Genomic DNA, 17,809 nt, shown 5'->3' on the forward strand with positions numbered 1-17,809 from the left:
CTAGATTCTTTTTATATTTTGTGTAAGTATGGTTCCAGGTGGCTAAATTATTTTAGGATACTATTAGTCTAATAAGCAGAAATAAAAGCAATATGAACACTTCTGCTACATGTGGGTCCTGCTGGAGAAGTTAATGTAAGGCTGTAAACATTGGTCTTGCACAGTATTGGCCACAAACATTAAAATTAAAATGCATATATATATCTGAAAAAATAAATAAATCTTTTTTTAAATAAAAAGATTTTATTTATTTATTTGACAGACAGAGATCACAAGTAGGCAGAGAGGCAGGCAGAGAGAGAAGAGGAAGCAGGCTCCCCACTGAGCAGAGAGCCCAATGTGGGGCTCAATCCCAGAACCCTGGGATCATGACCTGAGCTGAAGACAGAGGTTCTAACCCACTGAGCCACCCAGGTGTCCCATAAATAAATCTTAAAAAAAATAAAAGAATTTCAAGATTTTTGACATTTCAGGTCTTATTCCATCTGGAGTTGATTTTTGAATACATGTTGTGCTGATTTCATCTTTTCTGTAGAAGCAGCCATTTTCCCTATCTCCATTTATTGAACAATCTCTTATTACCTGCTATGTAACCATGTTTGCCATATACCCAAGTTCTAGATATGTGCATCAACATAGCAGTCTTTTTTTTTTTAATTATTTATTTGAAAGAGATCACAAGTAATTAGAGAGGCAGGCAGAGAGAGAGAGAGGAGGAAGCAGGCTCCCCACTGAGCAGAGAGCCCGAGGTGGGGCTCGATCCCAGGACCCTGGGATCAAAGACCCGAGCAGAAAGCAGAGGCTTTAACCCACTGAGCCACCCAGGCGCCCCCAGCATAGCAGTCTTAAGTAACTAAAACTTCATAAGATTTCTTGAAATTAGGTAGAGCAGGTTTCTCCTCAAAGCAACTTCTCAGAAATATTTCATCTATCTTCAGGCCTTTAGTCTTCTCTTTAAGATAGTGTTTTTCAAATTTTGTAAAAACAAAACAAAACAAAAAACCCAAAAACCAAAAAAACCCTGTTGTGTATTTTAAAAGATTTTATTTATTTATTTGAGAGAGAGCAAACAAGAGAGCCCAAGTATGGGAGAGGCAGAGGGAGAGGGAGAAGCAGTCTTCCCATTGAGTAGGGAAGCCTGATGTGGGGTTCCTTCCTAGGACCCCAAGATCACGACCTGAGCCGAAGGCACATGCTTAACAGACTGAACCACCTAGGTGCCCCAAAACTGTTGTGGAATTTTGATTAGAATTGGACTTAGTCTTAGATCATTTGGGAGAGAATTAATACTTTAATATATCTTCTTCCTATCTATGAACATGGTATGTATCTCAATTTTTCTAGGTTTTTTATTTCTTGATACAACTTTATTCTTTTCCTTGTAGAAGTCTTACACATCTTCTATTAGTTTTCTTCATAGATATTTGGTATAATATTTAAATTTCATGTATTTCAGCTTTTCTTTCTTGTATTTATCCCTGAATCTAAGATTTCTCTCCCATTTTATGTATTTACATGTTCTATAAGACACCAATATAATAATATACATTTTAGTACCTAATTTTTTTGTCCCTCATATTAGTTAAAAGCAGGTTTATTTTCTTTTGATGCAATCATTTTTTAAAAATTGAAGTATCTTAGAGAATTAAATTAGAAAAATTATTGATTGCATTTTGGTTAGTCAAAACCAGAAGGCTTTAAATGGCTGTTTTTCCCTCTACAAATGAGATTTTCAACACTTTTATGGAGATAAAGAGAGAGTAAGAACAACTAAATGGTGTGTGATGGTTTATATATTTTTAAGTACCTAAATATCATGTATTTAGAGAAGGAAAAAAACCCATCAGCTTGCTGTTAGATTGCACAAAAACAATTCTTTGCATAATTATTGGCCTCATTAAACAATACAGATTTATAGGTTCAGTATCAATTATGTAATACTATATTTTTCCAGTGATGTTATATTTATGCAGAAACATTTTCTTCATGGACCCACTGGAAAATACCAAATATTTTTGGTACAGTTAAATTAAACTTATAAACATAAATATATACAAAATATATATGCAAAGCATAAATACATATCAAAAATACCTTCTTGTTTAGTCTAGATGGAAGAATTTGAAGTTTTCTCATGATTGAAAAAAGATTGGCTTTCCTGGGATTTGGAGCAACATTATCCATGCAATGAAGAGTAGACTCTATTACACAACTTTATCAACCATTGCCAACTTTCTAGATGCATTTTATTAAAGAGAAAAGGTCATTGAGAAATGTCGTCATAAGAAAATTCAGCTGAGACAATACAAGAAAATGTGAACACTGGCCCAATCATTTCCTGTTTGTTGAGTGTCATGGACAAATCTAAATTCTAACGATGCCACAAATATACCTACAAATAGAGTACATTTGAAAGAAAAATGTATTTGTCTTCCTTAATCACCATGCAGAAAATTATCATAAAGGAAGTATAATCCAAATCATTTTAAAGAAAGAAAATACAAGCTTTCATATGTGCAATCTGAAGTCTTGGTTGTAAAATTAGCCTGTGGCAATACAGACATAAAGTCTTTGAACTGAGTATAAATTTAGCTGCCTTTCAGTTTTTAGTTTGTTTTTTTCTCCTTTCCTGGAGAGAGAGAGTTAATGTTATATCCACCTAACTGAAAGAATTTTGAATAAAATGCAACACAAAAAAATTAATAATTGGAACATTAAAAAGCAATTTCCACGACCACAAAAGGACTGTCAGTTCATAAAACTTTATCATTTAAACCAAGAGAAAAATGTTCTCACTTGCAAAGATTAAATTCATGCATGATGGAATAATCAGCATTTACATATATTTTTGCTTTGGTTATGTAAGTTTTAAATATAGACAACACAATCTTATTTATAAATATGGCATTGTGGAAATTATTTAAAAATTTTTCTACTACTGGTGAATTACTACTGAATTATTCCAAGAGATTAATTTTATTTAAAAAGCATACCAAGTAATGCAAGAAAATATGAAAGCTTATATAATATTTGACTTGTTATCTGTTTGAATTTTCCCCTGTACAAAAATACTTAGAAGAGGTAGTCTCAGAAAACATTTATAACATTCTGTTTTAAATTTGACAGTAAAGAAGAATCATTAGCAACATCAAATGAGAGTAACTTTGAGAACTCAAAGATTACAGGTAATATTTTTTATTTGATTTTTTAATTTAATTTTGAAACAAAATCCGTGTCTTTTGTTAAAACCTACAATGATAACGATCTTACACAGACACAATTTTATTAACTTTGCAGATACCTATATCCCAACAATTGTTTGTTCTCATGAGGACAAGGAAGACTTGGAAACCAGTAATCAAAATGTAAAAGATGTAAACAGGGAACATGATGAACATAATGAAAAAGAATTAGAGATGATGGTAAGTGTTCTGGTTGCCACGGTATTACAGAGGATGAATCCATTTATGCTTCAAAGATGCTGCAATGCCTGCCTTTCAATAGTTTCAACTAATATAATTTGCAAATGTGAAAGCACAGCCTATTTTGTCCTTGCATCTCTAGCTTGATCAACAAGGCACTTTGATTTCAGTAGGTTGCTTCTGGTCTCTGCAGTGGTAAATTAATGACATTCATTTCTTATCTCTTCACCAGCGGCTCTGAGTAATAGTTTGTAGGAATTAGAGAAGAGGAAGCACTATGCTGATGTGCATTTCTAATCTTTGTGACAAGTGTACACTTAGCATAAACTCGTCTGTAAAATGAGAGGGTTGGACTCGATGATTGTTAGAGTCTGTCCAGCTTTTCAAGTCTGAATCCTGCATTTAACAGCATTTTTTAAAAAAACTTACTTCCATCTTTGTGAGAATCTCACAGTTCTATATCATTAGGAAGTATTAAATTATCAAATGAGGAGAAAATAGCCTGTGCTATATTTTTTAAACAGGAAACAAATTCAGTACTGTACAATTTAGTATTAAATTTGTTATCATAAATTTCACACTTGGTGAACATTCAATCTATTTGGAATTTTGGGGGGATGGTTTAGATAGCATTTTTATCACAAAGGAAGAAATGGGAGTAAATGAGTCACATAATGCAATTTATCCTTTACTGTATTTGGTTGGAGCTCATATCATTAGGATACATGGATTCATAATCATCCAAGATTAAAATGACATTTGCCTCTTCAAGTGTCAGTGCTGAAACAGAAAAGAAATAGAGCTCATCTCTTTCCCCACATTTTCCACCTTTTCTATAGTGATATGGAAGCTGCATCACTAAAGTATGCAATTTACTTTGCTCCAACTTTAAGAAACTACAAAGTTGTCACCCATTGTGAGAATTCTCACCAGCTGAAAGTTAACATCGCCATTTTTTTTTTCAAACCACAGAATATAATGAAAGGGCCCTGAAAAATCACATGCTTCACCAATACACCTCATTACAATGAGCAGGCTCAAATATAAAAGTTTGTTTAGAAGTTACTGAGATTGTACATCCAATAAATGAACAGGGAGCTGTAATTTAGATGCTAATTTGCTCCATGCTGACGTTAATGCATAAAACAATGAAGCTCTATAATAGATGGAAATACAACCAAATCTGTGGAACCCACAGGCATTGGCTTACAAGACAGCTGTGCAGTTGACAAGTAACATGAGCCTTATGTGAGAAGAAGGGGAAAACGTAAGATTTGCATATAATTATTGAGATCATGCAAATGTCAGTTATGAGGAGGAAAAAAAAACACAGGCATCTCACTGTTAAATCCTGACAGTTGGCATCACTGAAGAGCTCAAATACATTTGAGTACCAGTTGGCAGAGGGTCATTAAAACAGAATTTGCAGAGACATTAACTCCCTCACTTTTCTTTGAGTGACGTTTTGCTATTAATAGTTTGCAGAGGCTTTGCAGAAAACATATTAATAAGAGAAACTGTAATAGGGGCACCTACAGCAAGTGTAAATGCAGCAAGGGGCACCCAGGAAGCTGCTCTCTAATTGATTAGCATGGAGCTATCAATGTGTATATCCTAAGTGAGGAGAAAGTGCAATGACAAGCAAGAATAGTTGAATAATACAATGTGATATTTGGAAGCTGGAAGGAGAGTGATTAATTTTGGTCCCTTTTCTTATTAATCTCATTCACAAGTCATAGCCTAAAAGGATCCCCCCAAAACATCCGGCTTTCAGAATTTATACAAAATCCACAAATGAAACGAATCAAGGAAATCTATGAGTTAATTGCTAGCCCCACTAATGAAATCTATCTAATTCATTCTGTATATTTAAAATAATTTGATCATTATCTGTTTTGTTTTGTTTTTTATCCCTTAAGATAAATCAATGTTTAATAAGAAGTACTGCTTCCAGAGATGAAAAGAATACCTTTGCAATAGATCCGGTCAATTTTCCAAATAAAGCTGAGGGGTTAGAGAAGAAGCAAAGCCATGGTGAAGTACACCCTGACTTGTTTAAAAGGTCTTTGTCTCCAAGTTCATCAGCAGAAAGCCCCTTAAAGGGGGATTTTTATTGTATTGAAAAATATTCCCCAGAAAATAAGTGTAGACATCAACCTTCAGAGGAAATTACTACAGATAGAGGAGAAATCGAGCCACCATTGGGAGATACTAGCAGTAATGAATTAGTGCGATTACCTCTTGGCAGCAAAGAAGTACTGGATGATAATGCTAATCCCGCGAAAAGGAGAGCCAGAGTGCAAATATCTTGTCCCTCCTCAGATCAACTAGTTGCAGACAACTTTAATAAAAAACATGAAGGAAGAGCTGAGAAAATTGAAATAAAAGATTGGGAATGTTTAAGAAGAGATTTCCACTCAGAAGAATCAATGGAAAAAGGGTCTTCTAAGAAAGGTTATGACAATCGTAAGACTGAGGAGGAGGAGCAAAGAATACAGTTAGGTGTTAATGTAAAACAAAGCAAAAATTTTCATTCAATCTTACACGACCAAGAAAGGAAGATGGGCCACTCTGAAATCAGTACAGAAGGGGCGGCAGCTAGCAACAGAGACCTAACCATTCAGCTGAGTAAAGACACCACAATTCCCAACCAGGCAATCAGCGCAGATATGTTTCATTCGCCAAAAATAAGTCTAAGTTGGGAAAAAGCTGTGTTACCAACTCCAGGACGTGATCTCTTGACTAGTGAAGGCACTACTTTAGGAGGGATGCGTGGCCAAGTTTGTTCACCAAGAAGTGGAAATGTTTTGAGGAATGATTGCCTTTTCCAAGTTGAAGAAGAAAAATCAGATTGGATTAATCGTGAAGATCAGAATAAGAATGCACAACAAAAACAAAGTTGGAATGTTCTAGAAAGTCAGAGAGAAGCAAGAGAAAGCAAGACAAATAGGACAGAACAGATCAAAGAACAAGCAGATTGTGAAGACATGTGGGAAAAAAGAGATAATACAAGGAGTTTGAAAGCTACTCCTATGGAAGAATTGTTTACCTGCCAAGAAACAGTGAGCTGTGAACTGTCTTCTCTAGCTGATCATGGTGTTACTGAGAAAGCAGAAGCAGGTACAGCTTATATAATTAAGACAACATCAGAAAGTGCTCTAGAAAGCATGTCTGCTAGAGAAAAAGCAATAATTGCTAAGGTACCTCAAGAGACAGCACGAAGTGACAGGCCCATCGAGGTAAAGGAAACAGCGTTTGATCCACATGAAGGGGGAAATGATGATTCACATTATACCCTTTGTCAACGAGATACAGGAGGTGTAATTTATGACAATGATTTTGAAAAGGAATCACGTTTAGGTATTTGTAATGTACATGTAGATGAAATGGAGAAAGAAGAAACCATATCTATGTACAATCCTGGGAAGACACATGACAGGAAGAAATGTGGCATTGGAAATTTCACATCTGTAGAAGAATCCTTACAAGTTGTTACAGGCAATCAAAAAGCAGCATCAGAACTGGATTTACATTTGGGGATGTTACCAAAAGATGAAAAAACATTTCCAAAAACTAAAGATCATAAACAGGTCCAAGAATTAAAGAAACGAGATAGAGATGCTCTTATTCATTCTGCTTTAAACTCAGACACTAACAGAGCTTCTCAGAATGGCTCTCACGTTTCCAATCACCATGCTAAAACCTCAGTGCCATCTCATGAACAGGCAATTGCTGTAGAAAATATAATTACTACCATGACTCTCCAATCTATTTCTACTAAATCAGAATATAATTGTAATCCAACAAGTGAAATCCAGGGTGTTGAGAAGCACCCTCATCTTGGTTCTATACCTGAAGAAGTTTCTAAAAGTCCAGGAACAGAGACCTCAGGTAGTAGCAAAGAAAGATTTAAAAGCCAGATTTTTCAACAAGGAGAACACGGTGTAGAAAAATCTCTACGGTCAACGATTTTCATCGGCGAAGCTCTTGAGAACGTGGAACAGGCAAGGCATGAAAATGAAGGATTAGCCTCTGGACAATCACTGGGCTCTTCAGGTGACAAGCAATCTGAGAGCTCTACTTCCACTAGTCTCCCTGCCCAGGAAGGTCAAACTGAAAGCAGCGAATCTCTGCTTTCGAAATACACCAACTCTAAAGTCCCTTATGTCCTTTTGTTTCTGATATTTCTTGTAACCATCTACCAGTATGACTTAATAATTGGCCTGGCATTCTACCTTTTTTCATTGTACTGGCTTTCCTGGGAAGGGGGGAAACAAAAAGAGTCTGTCAAAAAGAAGTAACTTCACCACTATTATTATTTTCTCGTAAAAGATAAGCTTTTTAGTCCCAAACATTTGGATTGGTGAAAGAGACTATTCATTGTTCAAAGAGCCAGTGCAGTTTTTCTCTTGAAGGATCATTTAAAAAGGAATGCGTATGAAGTTTGCTCCTTCATATAAGTAATTATTCTATATAGGACCATTATGTTTGGATCATTAAATACCTATATGAATATGAGATCTGAAGCACGTCAAGTTGAAATTAGGTACAGCTGTTGCTCCTTAGCAGGCTATGAAGTTGCAATGCTTCACGTCTCTTCACTACTTAAAGTGCCATTTCTTGCATTCATTTCTTTTGCAGTAAAGCTTCAATTTTTCCCCCCTAGGGTATTTTTTCTTCTACGGTTTTTTAAAAAATAGATAAAACATGAACAATGGTAGAGGACCTTTTTTTTTTTTTTTTTGGTCTTTTGGTATTGACCATCGAATTTGCATTTATCCCTTATCATTTATCAGCACATTTTGATAGATCAAATCTTTAAACTTTGATTTCATATTTTTAAGAGCAATATCCATGTATATTGAAATGCATAAACTTAAAGACCTTTTGCTTGAATAATACTTTATACACAGATATTTTACCTCCTATATACCTACAAAGTTAGAGCACTCATAAGCCAAATCTGACAAAAACTGAAACAATTGGGAGATGATCTCTCAGTTTACAAAATTTTGTGGGTGGCTTGTCAATAAGCAATGTTTTTGTCTTACAAAGAAGAGAAAGTATAACACAGCTGAACAATTTTAATGTCAAATATTCAGTTTAGATTTTAAATGAAAAGTTCCAAAAGCATCGCTTCAGAATGAATTTGTACCTATAAAGCATCAAGTATTAAATGGTAATAATTAAAAAGATACTTCCAAATGAGCTGTTTTACTTGGTAGTATTTTTTGTCTTCAAACAATTTTTTAATCTTTTTTTTATAAGACAATGAATTATTTTCCAAGGTGCATATAGAGACGAACTAATCATTTGTGATTGTTACATAATCATCAGGTTGTTAGATGATAACTCATGGTTTTAGTGGGCAGATAAGTAGACCTGGAAATCTACTCAGGGAAAAATGAATATCCCGGATAGCAGTGACTTTAGCTGCTGTTATTATCTATGGTTAAGTATGTTAAATAATGGAACTAATCATTTTGGTCACATAGTGGGAATGTGAAGATTTTTATATAAGATTTCAACAACCATTTATTAAAGGACTGTTAGATCCAAAAATCCTGTGCTCTGGTCTATGGCACAGTACTTCCTTTGATACCCTGAATGGTTAGTTTTCAGGGAGGATGCATAGGTATGTAGTTTGATACCTCTGACTTGGCCAGGAATATGGAAGAGAGTAACACTGAGGGGGTCCATTTGGGTGATTTCTTTTTCATAGGAACTTCCTTCATAGAGCATGTAACATGATCTTCAGAGAGAAAAGATAACCTATTTATCTGTAAAGGTAAATTTAATGAGTAAAACTTGCATATAGCATCCCATGCTTCTAAGAAACATACATTTATGGGAGTAAAAAATGAGAACAAAGCATTTAAACTGACTTTCATGTAGTAGTAAATGATTTCCCTAATTTTCATTAGGTACACAACTATTTCCAAATCCCTAATTGTATGCTTGTCTCAAGTCCCATTGAAATTGAATGCTTGACTTTAAGTTTTTAGTTGAACAAATACAAACATCCTGAAGTAGAACTTAGGGCAAATATTTGATTGTTTGAGAAAGCACATTTTCATTAAATACAAGTGGAATACTGTAGGGCCATACCTAGAATATTATCTCTAAAATTGCTATCCTGATAATTTTGTTGACAGGTCCAAATTACAGCAGAGTTAAGGTTAGTATTTCTTCAGATCTTAATGGCTTGGTTTTTGCATTCTACCTTTAAGAGTTTCGGTCAATATGCCATATCTTATTAATGCAAAGAACACTACATTACTTTATTAACACAGGTGCCCGAACTATAATTATTTCCTTATACATAAAGAATGAATTTTTTTCTTTTACTTAACTTTTGGTAACATTAACTTACTAAACCTTCTCATTATGTATTTGTAATATGACAATAGAAGTTTCAAAGACTTTAAAATATTTAATTGTGTATTTCTCTGCATGCAGTGAAGAAATAATGGGTGATTTAACTGACTTTCCAAACATTTCTTATGAAGAATTTGAAATAAAGTCATAAGAACTTAGGAAAGTGTTGCTAGGTGGAGGGGTAGATTTTTGCAACCCATTTTGATCACAGCATTATGACGAGCAAGAGAAATGGATCTCAGAAAGAAGTGGGAGCCCCTGGTTAATAAAGATTCGACTGTGAATCATCATGACAAGGTAATTTTTATAAGTATAGATGCCTTCACTGTGTCCCCCCCCACCCCAAGTATAGGTCAAAGGCAAAAAGAGGGCGTGGCAGAAAAATAAACAGAGAACTGCATTACACATCTGCCTCCTATTGTGCCTAAGAAATGTGATATAATAACTATCACCTTTTATTTTGCTGAGCTTCTATTAGAAACACAATTCTGAAAATTAACTGGCAAGTATAGGTAGTAAAATCAACTATCTTAAAAATCACATATCTGAATATCATCGATATCCCAATAGATTTTCCACATAAATGGAAATGAGTCAGTGAAAGAACTCACCTTGCAACATTCAAGAACTTTGGGTTAATGCAGTTACGCTTCCCTGCTGAGTTCTAATATTTTGATAATGAAATAGTGATTGTCACTGTTTTGTGAGAGAAACAGGATCATCTCTTACTTGTGATCTTAAATCGGTCTACTGGGTAAATGGAAAACTTAAAAATATCCAGACCAACTTGAGGATATAAACGACTTCATTTTCCCAAATTGCATTCATGGCACTTTCTTGATCATTTTTTTTCAGTCATGAATGTTATTCACATCACCAGGACGCATTGCCTTTTGTACTAGGCTGAATTTTGCATATAAATACATTAAAAAAGCACAGAAAGTAAAACAAGAACAAACTAGCAGGAGAACTAGTAAAGATGCATGCAGGAGGACTGTCATCCCCAGCGCCAGTTCATCCACTGATTCCTGATACCAGAATCTCTGCTCGCTCTTTCAAGTTTTCAGAGTGAATACAGAAACTGAACTATGCAATAAGCACTGTCTTTTGTTCTTTGAACTCTGCCTCAGCCAGTTCTTGTGGAACTGAGGTATAGGGTCAAACTTGGTTCTACAACAAAGTATGAAAAGAAACATAGGAGACCATGTTTTTCCCAGTGTCTTCACAGTTGTACACATGTGTGAAGAGAACAACTAAGGAAGTTACTTCTATTTATTTAATTAAATTAAGTTGCCTTTTCTATTTTCAGAAATAGTTCATAATAAAAATCATGGCAACGTAATCTACTTTTCATCTGTTAAAAATAGGTTTGGTCATTAATACATTTCCATAACTTTATCTGAACCTCTTCGAACAGCAAATTAAAATTTTCGCTAGCCTAGCTTTGAACAATCACGTGTTTTTCATGAAATGTCGTCATTGTAGTATGCTAAAAACTTATTAAACAAATGACTCTTTAAAAAGTTCAGCATTTTTGTTTTGTGTTATTTCTGTATTTGTTAAATACATATATATTACCTTCTCTTTTTTTTTTTTTTTTAACTTAAGTAGGCTCCACATCCAGCATGGAGCCTGATATGGGAGAGCTCCAACTCATGACCCTGAAATCAAGACCTGAGCTGAAATCAAGAGCTGGATACTTAACTGACTGAGCCACCCAGGCACCACACCTTCATTTTTCAAAGTGAAACAATATATTATGTAAAAATTTAAGGAAAAATTCCTTAAGTTTTCCCCTAATATATCCAATTCTCTATATTCATGATAATAAAGAGTGGTATGAGTAAATCAATTTTATTTGACTGAGATGCCTCCACAACTTGATTTTGGAAAACATTTCATTCAATGCCTATTCAAGTTACTGGTCTTGGTTTAGTGCATCATCCCTAACACCCCACCTGAACCACAAGGCCTTATTTCCCACTGCTTTCTGCCTGAAGTCCTCTGTCAGTCAAGCAAGTCATGTTGTCCTTAGAACATGCCATGCACCTCAGTGGGTTAAAGCCTCTGCCTTCGGCTCAGGTCATGATCCCGGGGTTCTGGGATCGAGCTCTGCTTCGGGCTCTCTGCTTGGCAGGGAGTCTGCTCCCCCCCTCCCCCTGCCTGCTTCTCTGTCTACTTGTGATCTGTCTGTCAAATAAATAAATAAAATCTTAAAAAACAAACAAACCATGCCATGCACTTCTGTTCCTCTGTGGCTGCTCTTGTACACCCCTTTGTCTGGGGCACTTCTAGGTATCTTTACTCTTCCAGTCCAACTCTGTACATTTTTTCTACGTACACCTCAAGCCCTTATTCTTTTGAAGTCTCCTCCTAGTTCAGTTTGTGGGATATCTTTGTTTTCAGATCTCTTTGGACACTCATCTTCCTGCATGCAGTGGGCATTTGAGTAATTATCCTCACTGGACTGCCTGCTTGTTCAGGACAGGGACAACGGTTTCTTCTTCCCTTCCATCCTCTCACAAGGAATCCTTGGTCAGTACTTGTGGATAAAACTGAACTGCAGTGATGCCTCCTTCCTATCTTGTTTCTAAAATGTAGACAAGATACTCTGAGGTCTGATTTTAAAATGAGTAAACTTATATGTCGTTTGCAAATATCTTCTCCCATTCTGTCAGTTGTCTTTTGATTTTGTTAACTGTTTCCTTTGCTATGCAAAAGCTTTTGATCTTGATGAAATCCCAATAGTTCATTTTTGCCCTTGCTTCCCTTGCCTTTGGCGTTGTTCCTAGAGCGAAATAAGTCAAGCAGAGAAAGACAACTATCATATGATCTCCCTGATATGAGGAAGTGGTGATGCAACATGGGGGCTTAAGTGGGTAGAAGAATCAATGAAACAAGATGGAATTGGGAGGGAGACAAACCATAAGTGACTCTTAATCTCACAAAACAAACTGAGGGTTGCTGGGGGGAGGGGGGTTGGGAGAAGGGGGGTGGGGTTATGGACATTGGGGAGGGTATGTGCTTTGGTGAGTGCTGTGAAGTGTGTAAACCTGGTGGGTCACAGGCCTGTACCCCTGGGGATAAAAATATATGTTTATAAAAAATAAAAAATTAAAAAAAAAAAACGAGTAAACTTAGTCAAAAAAAGTTAGGATAATTTGGTGAACTTTCAAAGACCACATAGAAAGGGGCAAAGAGGAAAACAAGACAAAGTAATGCAGGGGGTTTGGGATGTGGAAAAGAGACAGGCAATCCTTTCTCTCCATTTCCCTTAATAATTAAATTGATTTTCTATATTTATGAATTCTTCTTAGCATGGGAAACATTCTCTTCATTCTATTTCATGGGAAATAACACACAGATTGTATATCAAAAGAATAATAATGTATACCTTAATTCACTGAAGGGAAAATTGATAGAACAAGACCTGCTTTCAGATAAAGTAGTGCAGTCGCTTAAAAACCAACAAACATCACAAGGTATAAAGTGTAAGAAACTCAATCTTCTCAACTGCTGCCATGCCCTTTGAAAATGGCTGATCTCTCAATTTCACACCTGTTCTGCATGTCAACTTTTCAGGTTAAGCAAATAGCACAACCATCAAAAACAGTCACTGGATTTTTTAAAAAGAAAACATTTGCCATATTAACATATAGAAGAGTCTGTATATACATATTTACAAATATATTCACATAAGCACGCAGGCACACGCACATATAAACGTACACGGGTATTCCAACATCTGACAAATAACAGGAATGGCAGAGAACATAGTCTATAATACAGTGTGTAGTAATGCAGATGATATGACATGTAAAAGAGTTATCCTTTCCTTGAAGACACTTATTTTATATATTCGATATGAAATTAAAATGGTAACACAAAAATATGCCTATTTTTGCAGCAGACTCTAAAGGAAAGCAGTGTATGGCCTACAAATGTAGTATCATGTCATGTAACAGCTTGACACCATCAGAAATTAGTCTCTTAAGACTTAAAAGTAAAATAAGATACACATTTACTGTATTGTAGAATTCATTGATATCATGTATTGATTTGGTTCTGAAACAGATTTCAAATTTCCTAAAGATGCACTCTATAAAACATAATATCAAACAATAGAGAGGTGGTGCTTAAAAATCACTCTAAGAGGTTAGACATTCTCTTTGTAAACACTTAAATAAACCATATTCTACTTTTAATAGTTTCGTGTAGGAGCCTTTTAATGTTCAATTTATAAAATATTTTTAGCATGGAGCATTTATGAAAATATCACACATTTAAATAATGTTTATACATACATTATAAAATGATATTTATATCATGCTTTCTATACATCAAACAACTCTTCCCAATTAATCTATGAATTTTGAGAAATTCAATTGTCATTTTCGTTATGCACACAAAACTCCATGTTAAAGTGAAAAAGTTCTGACTCCTACCTAAGGAAGGAATAAAGGTTAAGGAAAAGATAATTTCCCAACTTCATAGACATAAATGGAAATATTTTAAATACATTTCTATTCTTTGCAAGTTGAAAAGGGAAATAGGAAGTAAAGATAAGAGATTATAAATGTCCTTCATACAAAGTTCCTCATTTCACTGTCTTCAATATTTGGGGTAAATCCTACAGATTTCAGTTTTAATTAGTTATTTTCTCCCATGTGAATTATTTGGCTTACCTTGTCTTATCTTATCCCCATCCTTTTTTTTTTTTCTTATCCCCATCCTTAAACCAGTATTTAATTTAAGTGCAACATATTGATTTTTCATTATGTGAATGAAAAATCATTCTTGCTCAGCACCCAGCTAGTCTGGATATTTGAGTATAATATCTACATCTATAGCTCTATTGATCTGTGCATGTGAAGTTCATCTTTAATAATAATAGTAGTAATAATAACACTATAACTATTATAGTAAGAGTTATTGTAACAATAAAGCAATAGCCAGGTCTCAAGCATTTACAATAATTGGGCACTGTTTTAAGTCCTGTATGTACAAAAACTCATTTATGTTTACAACTCCATGAGAGAAGTACATCCTATTAACCTTCCCATTTTACAGATAGAAATGGATACAATGAGAATCTAGCTTTTCCAGGGTCACACAGCTAGTAGGTGGCAAAGTCTAGATTCAGACTCCAGTAGACTTTCTCCAGAGTTGACCCTCTTAACCATTGCATTGTGTTGCTCCTTCAATTCAGATATACTAAGTTATGGTATGAACCACAGTCATATTCTAACATGCTACATGGTGTTAAATTGTATATAAAAGCATTACATGTAACACATCATCTTTTCCACAGATAATCCTATCTTTAATAATGCTCCTAAAAAAAAAAGAAAGCTCCTAAAACTATTCTGTTCTTTCCAATTTATTCAGATGGCCTCAATTAGAAAAATATATATACACTGATTCTCTTCCAGGCCCCAAGAAATACACCAGTCCCATGTCATATACTATTCTGAGTGAGCAAAGGAGATGGAGACATAAATCAGCAATTGCAATCTTGTGACCAGTTCAATAATAGAGGTAAGATTTAGGAAAAGAAGTGGCACAAAGGAAGGACTGTTTGGTCCTGTAAACACTTTATTTTGATTTCAGGGATGTGCCATCTTTTTAACACTATAATTTTAGGCATCAAGGAAATAACAATAAGACCCTCCAAATATCTCATTAGAATTAAGTTTTACAATCTTAATAATTACAGTGAAGATACATCTTGATGTAAATGGTATAGTGCTTATTTTTGCCTGATGTCTCTCTATAATTATTAATAGTACTATTTTCATTTTCAAAAGTCACATGACTTGACTGAAAAATTACAAGGTCTGCCTAAAAATCCAATAAAATATCCTAGCTAGGGCGCCTGGGTGGCTCAGTGGGTTAAGCCTCTGCCTTTGGCTCAGGTCATGATCTCAGGGTCCTGGGATCGAGTCCCGCATCGGGCTCTCTGCTCAGCAGGGAGCCTGTTCCCTCTCTCTCTCTCTGCCTGCCTCTCCGTCTACTTGTGATTTCTCTCTGTCAAATAAATAAATAAAATCTTAAAAAAAAATATCCTAGCTAGTAGGTATAAATCACTCTGTGTCACATGAATAAAAGGGGAAGCATCCAATATGAATACCTCTATAATCTACAGACAAAATTCTTGTCCTTAGGATTGCTGAATATAATTCAGATATACCAGCCACTGGTCAACATAGGTGAAGAAGTGCAACATTTTTGCTGATTCAGTATTGCTGAGAGCAATGATTAAAAAACAAAAGCAGGGACTTTTTTAAAGAATGCACTGGTCAAAAGCCATTGGAAAGATGTCATTTACATTATTGGCACAAGATTATTATAACACTGTGGAACTAGACAGTATAGCTTATACCCTATTCAGAGGGCTCAGGACATGATAACTACATTATACATGATAGCCAAAGCAGAATTATCAAGATAAAAAAAAACCTTTACAAAAGCTATGGTAGCCACTGTATGTTACTCAAAATTATAATAGTCTATGTTGTTGGAAGCTATATTATGAGTATACATTCTTCTCATTATCTGTAAGAGGAAGAAAAATTTTGTGGAAACAAATTAGACCATATTACTGGCATTTAACAAACATGACATAAGCCAATAGCATTACAGTAGCCAAAATAAGTTAAATTTAAACAAATGACCTAAGATATTCAGTGAGAGACAAAGACATTTGAAGACAGAACCGGTGTCCCTCCATCTAGTTTGGTCTTTGCAATAACCTTAACTTCTGGACTCACTTCAAAACAGGTGTGCTGTGCTCGGACAGTGAATGGCAATGGATTCAAGTGGAAGCATTTCTTTCACTTCTACTTAGGAGATGTGTGTATGCAATACTACCTAAAGAACTACTATCATAAGTTAAGACCACAAGATATGTTCCTGCTGAATGAATGGCAAAAGGTTAGCATACTTGTCTTAAAAGCCTTTAGCTTTTCACTACATCTATATCTTTGGGGTAAATAACCAGGAGTGCAATTGCAGGGTCATAAAGGAAGTTCTATTTTTAAGTACCAGGTGGTGGATATTATAGAGGGCACGGATTGCATGGAGCACTGGGTGTGGTGAAAAAATAATGAATACTGGGGACGCCTGGGTGGCTCAGTTGGTTGGGCAGCTGCCTTCGGCTCAGGTCATGATCCCAGCGTCCTGGGATCGAGTCCCACATCGGGCTCCTTGCTCGGCGGGGAGCCTGCTTCTCCCTCTGTCTCTGCCTGCCATTATGTCTGCCTGTGCTCGCTCTCGCTCCCTCTCTCTCTCTGACAAATAAATAAAATCTTAAAAAAAAATAAATAATGAATACTGTTACGCTGAAAATAAATAAATTTAATTAAAAAAAAAAAAAGAAATGGACTCTGATCCAGTTTTCTGTGCAGGAAAAATAGCACGTTTTCCTTAAAAACCAAAATGAAGTTGCCATTCTCTCGAGGGAAATAAAAAAAAAAAATAAAGAAGAAGTAAAAGAAATTAAAAAAAAAAAAGCCTTTAGCTGTCTTCAACCCACATAAGACAAAGAGGAGCAGGTTTTGAATACTGGTCCTTCTATATATATTCTCTCCTCATTTAAAAAAAAAAATCACTGGGGTCAATATTATGTATCTATAAAGCTATTCTATTGGTGAAGGTGTAAAGATCTTTGTATTTTATAAAGTTGGGCATCATTTTTTAAATTGTTAAAGCCAAAGGGAATTTGATAATAGTCAATCTCATTCTCTCAAAGTGCTTTGTCTGGAAATAACCAAAACCCCTCAAAGTAGTTTAAGGGACAAAAAAGAAAAAGAAGAAGAAGAATGTATCATAAAGAAATAAGACAACTACTCCAGGGCTAGAGTGAAAATAGGCATCAATAGGAACAAGAAAAGTCGTCAAAACTGGGGTTTCTCAGTTGTGTTTTCCCAACTCCTCCTCCCCCATGTCTACTTCATTTTTCTGTTTTGGTCAGTGGATTTTCTCTTTTGACTTACTCTTCTAGGCATGTG

General features: G+C 35.2%; 1 protein-coding gene and 1 long non-coding RNA gene across 2 annotated transcripts in view; both read left to right on the top strand.

The window, feature by feature from the left end:
* PPP1R3A (protein phosphatase 1 regulatory subunit 3A) overlaps positions 1–7,944 on the top strand; it is a 40,377-nt gene extending 32,433 nt beyond the window's left edge. The window contains exons 2-4 of the mRNA XM_032305553.1: positions 3,127–3,185; positions 3,298–3,422; positions 5,342–7,944. Coding sequence (XP_032161444.1) covers positions 3,127–3,185; positions 3,298–3,422; positions 5,342–7,723 — 2,566 coding nt within the window. The 3' untranslated portion in view covers positions 7,724–7,944. The remainder of the gene's footprint in view (positions 1–3,126; positions 3,186–3,297; positions 3,423–5,341) is intronic.
* A 4,063-nt stretch (positions 7,945–12,007) lies between these two features.
* LOC116569365 lies at positions 12,008–16,793 on the top strand. The gene is made up of 3 exons (XR_004276997.1): positions 12,008–12,335; positions 15,233–15,338; positions 16,581–16,793. It is a non-coding gene; the product is annotated as an uncharacterized LOC116569365 (long non-coding RNA).
* The last annotated feature ends 1,016 nt before the right edge of the window (positions 16,794–17,809 follow it).

The sequence above is a fragment of the Mustela erminea genome, chromosome 11, assembly GCF_009829155.1.
Source record: "Mustela erminea isolate mMusErm1 chromosome 11, mMusErm1.Pri, whole genome shotgun sequence".
Lineage (NCBI taxonomy): Eukaryota > Metazoa > Chordata > Mammalia > Carnivora > Mustelidae > Mustela > Mustela erminea.